The following is a 10000-nucleotide window of genomic DNA, read 5'->3' as shown; positions in this document are numbered from 1 at the left end:
CTCGCAGCACTCACTGATACACACACACACACACACACACACCATACACACACACACACACACCATACACACATACACACACACCATACACACACACACACTTCATCTCGCAGCACTCACTGATACACTGATACACACACACACACACACCATACACACACACACACACACACGTCGGCAGTGTTGCTATGGAGCGGGGGCGGCGAGTGACGTCATGCAGAGGGCGGGGGAATGGCGCAAACTGGATCGGCGCCGCTGGGGTTTTCGTAGATCGCGTGTTGGGGGTTGCCGGCTGCCATACACACGTCTGTCGGCTGAGGTGGTCGTCATTGCCTGCCTCAACCGACTTAAAGAGACACTTAAAGAGGAACTCCAGTGAAAATAATGTAATAAAAAAAAAAGTCCTTCATTTTTACAATAATTATGTATAAATGATTTAGTCAGTGTTTGCCCATTGTAAAATCTTTTCTCTCCCTGTAAACAGCTATTTCCCACAATGCAGCAAGGTTCACAGACAGGAAACTGCCAAGAGTACACTCAGAGTTTCTTTGTGGGAGGGGTTTCACCACAATATCAGCCATACAGCGCCCCCTGATGGTCTGTTTGTGAAAAGGAATAGATTTCTCATGTAAACGGGGGTATCAGCTACTGATTGGGATAAAGTTAGATTCTTTGTCAGAGTTTCTCTTTAAGTAAAAAAAAAAAAAAATCAGTTTTACTCACCTGGGGCTTCTACCAGCCCCCCTGCAGCTGTCCTGTGCCCTCGCAGCCACGATCAGGTCCTCCTGTCCCCGAAAACCAAAAGGAGCTGGTGACGGGGACAGGAGGATCCGAGCGAGACTGCGGGGGCACAGGACGGCTGCAGGGGGCTGGTAGAAGCCCCAGGTGAGTAAAACTGATTTTTTTTCCTTTAAGTCAGGCGTGTGTATGTAGCTTAAAGGGATACTGTAGGGGGGTCAGGGGAAAATGAGCTGAACTTACCCGGGGCTTCTAATGGTCCCCTGCAGACATCCTGTGTTGGCGCAGCCGCTCACCGATGCTCCGGCCCCGCCTCCGGTTCACTTCTGGAATTTCAGACTTTAAAGTCAGAAAACCACTGCGCCTGCGTTGCCGTGTCCTCGATCCCGCTGATGTCATCAAGAGCGCACAGCGCAGGCTCAGTATTGTCTGTGTCTGCGCAGTACACTCCTGGTGACATCAGCGGGATCGGGGACACGGCAACGCAGGTGCAGTGGTTTTCAGACTTTAAAGTCAGAAATTCCAGAAGTGAACCGGAGGCGGGGCCAGAGAATTGGGGAGTGGCTGCGCCAACACAGGATGTCTGCGGGGGACCATTAGAAGCCCCGGGTAAGTTCAGCTCATTTTCCCCCGACCCCCCTACAGTATCCCTTTAAGGTACAGTTTTTTGTCACAATTTTTAAAATTTCCGAAACAAAAAAAAATTGTAGAAACCGCAAATGGAGGAGCAATTGCAGTGTGAGTCACATTGCAATTTCACCTCCAATTTGCATTTTCTACAAAGAGGAAAAATGGCCACGATTTTGTACAATCGACTGTGTGCTTAGCCTCAGAGTTGATGCAAATTTTGAACTAATTTTGTGCAGCTTTAAAATGGGCCAATCAAACGCGGCAGTTGTTGCATTTCATTGGTCCAATTCCACACTGCATATCTTTGCATTCACTCAGAATAGTTCGCATGTTACGGAGGATTGCTGTTGTACACGACAGACAATAGCAGGAGGTGGGTCGATAGAGAACGGTGGGATACCTGTGCCTTGCTTTGGCTGCGCAGTATTTCCCGTCTCGATCTGCCTCTATCCACCGGCCGTTCTGCAGACACTGACCACACACGATCTTCATCTTCAGGTCCAGGGGTTTGGGAGACGGCTGCTGAAAAAAGGGACAACAAAAGCCAAAGGAACAACGTGACTACCTGTGAAGTATTAACGTTAGTGAGCTGTGAATACTGTAGTAACATTTCGTACAATTATGGTATAGAGGGCCGGCCTTTGATATGGGCAAGCTGGGTGGTCACATGGGGAATATATACTTATGTACTACCAACAGAGGCGTGTAGAGCCCCATAGAGGCAACATACACCTTGTATTCAAAACAGATGCTACAATTATGCACTAGAGCCCTACCCTCTGATAGAAACGGAATGCAAACATAAATATCAAAAATGGGAGCAGCTAGCCATAAGGTTAATTTACATTTTTTAGAAGCAGAGAGAGGTGGCAGCGCTTCCCAAATCAGGCTGCATCTGAGTGACTACCAGCAGAGGTGTGCAGAGCCTAATTATAGGCAGGATACACAGCTTGCATTCAACACAGATGCACACCCCCCCCCCCTCAAAGACCAGGCCATTTTTTTGTCAAATGGGCCACTGCAGCTTTAAGGCCAAGCTGCAGGGTTTCACAACACAGCACACAAGTGATCCCCTCCCCCCCCCCCCCCCCCCCCAAGCCCCCCAACCTTTTCTCCCCACCAACAGAGCTTCCTGTTGGAGAGGTCTGACCACTCCCCCAATGTTTATTTTTATTCTTTGAAAATATTTATTTCTTTATGCAAAGTATTCAGTACTGGACCCTTCCACCACGATGAGGACATCCTATTGGAAGGGATCCTAGTCTCGAACTAACAAACAAATGAGTATATTGTGAACCTGGAAGCAGCTGGACATAAAATGGTTTATACACAATCGAATCCGGTCTCAACCCTTAAAGGGACTCTGACCTCAAAAAATAAACGAAATTGGTACTCACCTGGGGCTTTCTGCAGCCCACCGTAGGTCGGGAGGTCCCTCGGCGGCGTCCTGGCTCTTCTCCCAGTTCCTCCGCCGCATACCGCACTGGGGACACCCGCGCCCAGTACCTGAACCGGGCGCTCTTTGTCATTACGCCTGTCGCTGCGCATCATCACGGCGGTCAGCATGACAGTACTGCGCATGCGTGGTTAAATTGCGCATGCGCAGTACTGTCACGCCGGCCACCGTGATGATGCGCAGCGGCCGGCGTAATGATGAAGAGCGTCCCGTTTCAGGAAGTGGGAGCCCGACACCTGGCCCGGGTGTCCCCGGTGCGGTATGCGGCGGAAGGACCGAGAGAGGAGCCAGGAGGACGCTGGGGGACCTCCCGACCTACGGTGGGCTGCAGAAAGCCCCAAGTACCAATTTTGTTTATATTTAGAGCGCAGAGTCCCTTTAAGGAAGTAATCTTTTAAATGTATTTTCGTATTTATGCAGTAGTACAGCAAACAGAAAGCACAACGTTTCGGGCTACCTGCCCTTTCTCATTTATATAGACAACAGGGGAGAGATAGCAGTGCACCCTAAGACCAGGCCTCATCTGAAGGACTACCAACAGAGCCCCCTAGCGGCAAAAACACACCTTGTATACAAAACAGGTGCTACAATTATGCAATAAAGACCAGGCATCTGATAGAAACAGAATGCAAATAAGGCAAAATTTTGGGACAATCAGCAAAATGCTAATAATGCAGAGTTCATGTAAATTTTATGTAAATTCATGTGGCTTGGTATTAGACCAATCAAACGCCGCTGTTGAATCATAAGAGTGCTTTACTGCAAACCCGCATTATTTTTGTAGAATGTTAGCATAAAGTTAGGATCAAACTCAGAATTGTTATACCCCATTTCCCGGACACGGCACCTTGGCTTTGGGCTCGGGGATCTTCCACATGCGCTCCGATTCCTGCACAATGTCCTCAGGAGTGACGTCTGGAAGAGAAGGAGTTAACAGCCAATGAGATGTAAGTCACATGATCAATTACTTGTGATCGTTTTATTGCTTGCAAATCCCTCCCCTGCTGCCCATTCATTCCAGAATCACCTTCAAGATAATGTGCCTGGCCTACCAATCCCTCCACAACACCTGCCCGCCCTACATCTCTAAACTTATCCAAAAGGTACAAACTTGACCTGTACCCATTCCCATGCAAAACTGCAGGACTTCTCTAGAGCTGCCCCTACTCTCTGGAACTCCCTGCCATCCCCCCATCAGGATCACCACCTCCTTAGTCAATACAAGGATATACAAATTTAAGGAAGGGCTTTGGAAAAAGTCTTATTTTGAATATTTCCAAAAAAGTACAAAAATACATGATAAATTCTTCAATAGAGATAACTATAACCATCCATTAACGATAATAGGCCCATTGAAACTTGCAATGTCACATTTTTTTTTAGTTCTCAGGCATTTTCTTTAAAGCGGACCCAAACCAAACATTTTTTTAATTCTTTAGTTGCACTCACCACTCTAAATATTTACTGAAAATATCAAACAAATGCTGCGCCCACCTCTTCTACTATTGCAACTACAATTTGTACTAAAAACCTGTAAACTTTAACTTTAAAATTCATTCATATATATAAGTCCACCACGTTTTGAGTCCAATCAAATACTGGAGTGCGCTGTGTTAATTCCTCTTGGGTATATGGAAAGATTTAGATTCACTGCGCTCTTCCGTTTCTGTAAAAACAATCTAATATAGTGTGAACCTGTTTAGCAACAATACATCACACCACCCAACAACTGTGCTAGTGAGAGACGTGTATTCACTCCGTGGATCCCACCACCTCTAATACAAGAGCGGCTCACCAGATTTTAACCACCAAATTATAGGTGGAATCCTCGCTTAATATGTGGACCTCTTGGTAACATCAGTAATCCACATCCATCATAGAGTAAAAAAGGCCTTTAATCTTCACTAAAACAAAATAAAAAAACTTTCATAGCGCAACACATCTGCTACATAAAATATCACACTGCGCTCCTCGCGCCCTCCATAAACTTACAAGCTCCAGAAGAATAATGTAGCGTATCACAGCGGCAAGGCTGTAGAGTTCAATCAGTGTCGGTATTTGATCCGTGCGCGGCGTCCCGCTCGCTCAGCTTCCGACTCCCAGACCTCTCCAAGACTTCCGCGTTGGTGCGTCAGGCGTACTGGCTCCGCCCTACGCGTTTCATCATCACGACTCATCAGGGGCTGATGAGTCGTGATGACGAAACGCGTAGGGCGGAGCCAGTACGCCTGACGCACCAACGCGGAAGTCTTGGAGAGGTCTGGGAGTCGGAAGCTGAGCGAGCGGGACGCCGCGCACGGATCAAATACCGACACTGATTGAACTCTAGTAGATTTGTATAGAGAACAACTGACTCTTGGGTGCATGCTAGAATATTTAATATAGAAAAATTGTTGTAATATACAAAAAACACACACATATACATATAATTAGAACACGTACTACATAAACTGAATTAAAACTAGGACATAGGAGTCCTAAAAGGGCCAAACCCCCACAACCACATTGTACCCTTATGGAGGCTGCAGTCCTCCGCAAAAATAAAAATCAGACCACCTCTGGAGCAGCAAGGAGCAGTGCTCAATTCAAATTGTATGGATCTAAGAGTGTATGTCCAATTCCTTAATTGGCCATCCTGGAGGAGCATATAGCAAATTCATAGAATGGATGGGTTGGACTCAATCGCAGTCCCAAGAATCATATATACCTCTTAGCTGATCAAAAATGCACTGTTCATGAGCCTGAAACTTCTATCATCACCAGTATATGGGTTACATGGACTCAGTCGCGGTCCCCAGGATCACATAATCTGTAGTATACTGTGCATCCATTAATGAGTGGTAATGTGCGGCAAGGAGCATGTGCATCCAAAAGATAAGCTCAAGCGTAGCAGAGAAAGCAAGCAAGCGTGATGAAAGTAGCTGTCAAAGCTGTCCTTCAGTATGACATAGTGGCAAGCTTGTTAAACTTTATGCAAACGGAAGCTCATTCATGTCACAGCATAGGCCATATGCAGATATGAGATGCGATCAGCAGCAGGAATGCTATTGTAAAGTTCACAGGTGCATATTTACCACATCACTGGGTATGCAGATTCAGATGGTGGTGGAGAGAATCCAGGCTGTGGGTAGATTTGCAAGGTAGCAAGCTCTGGGTGGTCCTGGTAGATGGTTATAGGTGGTGGGGATTGGTATCAGACGCTATGACATCTGACATGTTTCGCTGTCCGTCTGACAGCCTCTTCGGAGATTAGCGTCTATGTTGTAAGCGCCATGCCACAAGTGCTCTAGGCATCTGCCCCGGAGACGCCCACCTCCTTCCTTGCTGCTGCGGCCAATAGGAAGTGGCCCAGCGTGAGCGCTGAACTCCGCCTACCGCGCGTCACACATGGCGGCGGAGGTGTGCGTGTCATGCGCTCCGCAGTGGGACGCAAACAGGAAGCGTCCCACTGACTGAGGGAGAGGAGTGCCGCCGAAGAGAGCCCAGAGCATCTATAGTGACATGGTGATTTCAGAAGTTACTACATTGTGCAAATTCTTCATAAATTCAAACTCAAACTGGAGTCTAGTAATGATTGGCAACTATATTGTGCAACCTTGTGCACATCTCGCTATATATATATAGAAAAAAACATGAATCCATAAAAAATGCAAGAAGATGGTAGAACAGGCCTCGTCCACATTGTACACTAACAGGCATGAGCCTCGCAAAGGAATGTAAGTTTGCAAAACATCAACATAGTACTTGTGCGGATGTACGCACAAAGTGATATATTGAATAATGACACCCTTAAAGGGGTCATGATGAATGGTTCTAGGTAGTGTCCCCAAGGAAAGGGGGGAAAAAACAGGACAAACCAACAATGTGAAAGGCAGTCAGGAGATACAGACATGAAAGGGAAGGGAGGACCACTTTCAAAAGAGGGGGAGAGGGAGAGGGCAGGGTGGAAGGAGTTTCATACTCTAAAGCAGAATATTGAGTGAGGACTGAGAAGGACTAACTATACAGGGAGAAAAGCTCCAAAGTGCACTGCATCATTCAGGCCCCTCCCTCTAGTAGCATCCAAGGTGAAGATCCACCTCAATTCCATTTGTAAAAGAATTTTATCCACATTGCCACCTCTTTCATGTGGATGTACTCTGTCCAAACCTATAAAGCGGATGAAGTTCAGGTCCCCACCATGTGTCAAGTTAATATGTCTCGAAATGGGGGACCTGAAATTACATCCCCCAATGTCGCCAACATGTTCCTTAATGCGTTCCTTGAATGCCCTGTACGTTTTTCCGATGTAAAAACATCCACATCTGCATGTCAGTAAATAGACAACGCAGATGGTGTTACAATTCACAAAATGCCTCAGCTTCCAGGTGCGTCCATTGGGGAGTGTAGCCTCATCTCCCACCTGTAAGTATCTACAATATACGCATCCACCACAGCTATAGGTCCCCAAGACTGTGCAATGCTTAGAGGCTGCTCTAGAACGGAAGTGGCTGGTCGTCAGTGAGTCCCCCAAGGTTTTGGAGCGTTTGTAAGTCACTAGGGGTCTGGGAGGTACAAATTCCTGAACCGAGGGATCAGCGCAAAGTATGTGCCAGTGACGGCTCAAGATTTTATAGATTTGATTCTCCTGATCACAGTATCTGGTGATCAGGCGTACTTTCTTGTCATCCTCGATTCTTTTCTGCTTTCTATCTGACTGGCCCAGCAGTGTTAATCTATCGGTTGATTTAGCACGTTTATATGCTTTCTTCAACCATTTGTCCTTGTATCCTCTCTCGAGGAAACGTGCCCGGAGAGCTTTTGCCTCCTTTTCAAAGTCAGCTTCCTTGGAACAGTTTCTACGAATTCTAAGATACTGTCCAATCGGGATCCCGCGTACAGTGTGTTTAGGATGTTGGCTTTCTGCTCTTAGTAAAGAATTGGTAGCTGTCTCTTTACGAAATAATTGTGTGGATATATGTCCATCCATGTTTGCGCTGATCCTCAGGTCCAGGAAAGGTACCGATGTTGGGTCACAGTACATAGTGAATCTTAGGTTCAATTCATTCTCGTTGAGTCTCAATACAAACTCGTCAAGGAGATCTCTCCCCCCCGTCCAGAACATCAAGATATCGTCTATGTACCTGTGCCAAGAAACTATGTGGCACAGGTACATGACCAAGCTGTCACTGCCGAAAAGGCACCGCTCCCAGTCCCCCAGGTACAGGTTGGCGAACGACGGGGCACACGTAGTGCCCATCGCCGCCCCCTGCACCTGAAGGTAATGGGAGCCATCAAATAAAAACACATTATTGCTTAAGATGAAAGACAAAAGACTCAAAATGAACTGATTGTGTTCATATTCCGAAACATTAAGTTCAGACAGAAACTTGCCTACCGCAATGACTCCCTTATCTTGTGGTATGCTCGAATATAGAGCCTCCACGTCCAGGGTGACTAGCAGAGAGCCAGGGGGCAGCTGTGAACCCTCCAAAATAGTAAGAAGGTGTGAGGTGTCCTTGACATATGACGGGAGACCCAGAACATGTGGCTGCAGATGTTGATCCACATAGATACTGGCTCTCTCAGTCAAGGCTCCACATCCTGACACTATTGGGCGTCCCGGGGGCTTGGCAGAATTCTTGTGAACCTTAGGCAAGGCATAAAAGGTGGGGGTAACTGGGTCTTTGACTTTAAGGAAGTCCGCTGTTTGTGGACTAATAACCCCAGTTTGGACAGCTGTGTCTATGATCATTTCCAGCGCCACCTGGTTCTCAATCACCCTGGACGGGGAGACCCCACGGTAGCACTCTCGCTGGCTCAGAATCCTATGACACATGTACTTGTATTGCTCGGTCGACATAATTACAACGTTTCCCCCCTTGTCCGAGGGCTTGACCACTAAATTGGTCATGGTTGCGTAGTTACGTAAGGCGTTTTGTTCTTGGAGATTCAAATTTAAGGAGGGGCTGGGTTCCAGCCACACTTGTCGAATATCCTTTTCAATTAAATTAATAAACGTTTCAACCCCCGGACAAAGGGAGAAAGGCGGGAAAGAGGAAGATCTCTTCTTAAACTTGCTCCTATCTATAGCCGTTATGGGGGGAGTGGATGGATCGTCCGCTTGAATCCATCCAGCTTCATCCCCTAAATCAATTAAGGTCATCAGAGTCCTATAATCTTTGTTTGTCCACTCTCTCCACTCTTTAATTATCCCTCCCAGGGGGGCCTCTGTCTTCTTTTTATGTAAGCTTTTCAGCACTAGGTTCCGGCAAAATATATTAATATCTTTGAAAAACTCAAAACGATCTAAAGTGCGATTCGGGCAAAACCCGAGACCTTTCTTAAGAAGTGTTTCTAAACCGGGTTCCAAAGGAACCCCTGATAGGTTAATGATTTGCATGCATTGACGAGAGTCACCTGGGGGAACATGGGGTGGAGAGTGTGGAGAGGACGAAGCTAAAAATCCCTGCTCTAGGTGTTCCCTGTTGTTAAAATGTTGTTGGCTAAAAAAGAAGCTAATTCCAATGAGGACTCTGAGCCACCGGATGCCCCATCCACTTCTTCGTGTGTGTCTTCTGAAGTGCATCCTGATAGATATTTATTTATAGGGCCCTCCTTTTTAGGATATTTTTTCTTTTCTTTGTTCTGCCTATTCTCAATCCTCTTATCTGCCTTGATTGATCTAGTAAGGGGGCGATTGTTTGATGGCACTTTAATAGGTGTGGGCTTGGATAGGGAATTGCCGCCATGTGTGACGCGCGGTAGGCGGAGTTCAGCGCTCACGCTGGGCCGCTTCCTATTGGCCGCAGCAGCAAGGAAGGAGGTGGGCGTCTCCGGGGCAGATGCCTAGAGCACTTGTGGCATGGCGCTTACAACATAGACGCTAATCTCCGAAGAGGCTGTCAGACGGACAGCGAAACATGTCAGATGTCATAGCGTCTGATACCAATCCCCACCACCTATAACCATCTACCAGGACCACCCAGAGCTTGCTACCTTGCAAATCTACCCACAGCCTGGATTCTCTCCACCACCATCTGAATCTGCATACCCAGTGATGTGGTAAATATGCACCTGTGAACTTTACAATAGCATTCCTGCTGCTGATCGCATCTCATATCTGCATATGGCCTATGCTGTGACATGAATGAGCTTCCGTTTGCATAAAGTTTAACAAGCTTGCCACTATGTCAT

The 10000-nt window shown here is 46.9% G+C and overlaps 1 protein-coding gene across 4 annotated transcripts in view; it reads right to left on the bottom strand.

Moving 5' to 3' along the window:
• ZC3H7B (zinc finger CCCH-type containing 7B) overlaps positions 1-10000 on the bottom strand; it is a 123485-nt gene that overhangs the window by 24436 nt on the left and 89049 nt on the right. For 2 of the 4 annotated variants that reach the window (XM_068252049.1, XM_068252046.1), the window contains exons 17-18: positions 3651-3739; positions 1769-1890 (exon numbers count right to left, since the gene is read on the bottom strand). In XM_068252049.1, coding sequence (XP_068108150.1) covers positions 1769-1890; positions 3651-3739 — 211 coding nt within the window. The remainder of the gene's footprint in view (positions 1-1768; positions 1891-3650; positions 3740-10000) is intronic. The other 2 variants (XM_068252048.1, XM_068252047.1) reach the window with 2 other exon arrangements.

The sequence above is a fragment of the Hyperolius riggenbachi genome, chromosome 9 (genome assembly GCF_040937935.1).
Source record: "Hyperolius riggenbachi isolate aHypRig1 chromosome 9, aHypRig1.pri, whole genome shotgun sequence".
Classification (NCBI taxonomy): Eukaryota; Metazoa; Chordata; class Amphibia; order Anura; family Hyperoliidae; genus Hyperolius; species Hyperolius riggenbachi.
This window is presented reverse-complemented; position numbering and strand designations above follow the sequence as displayed.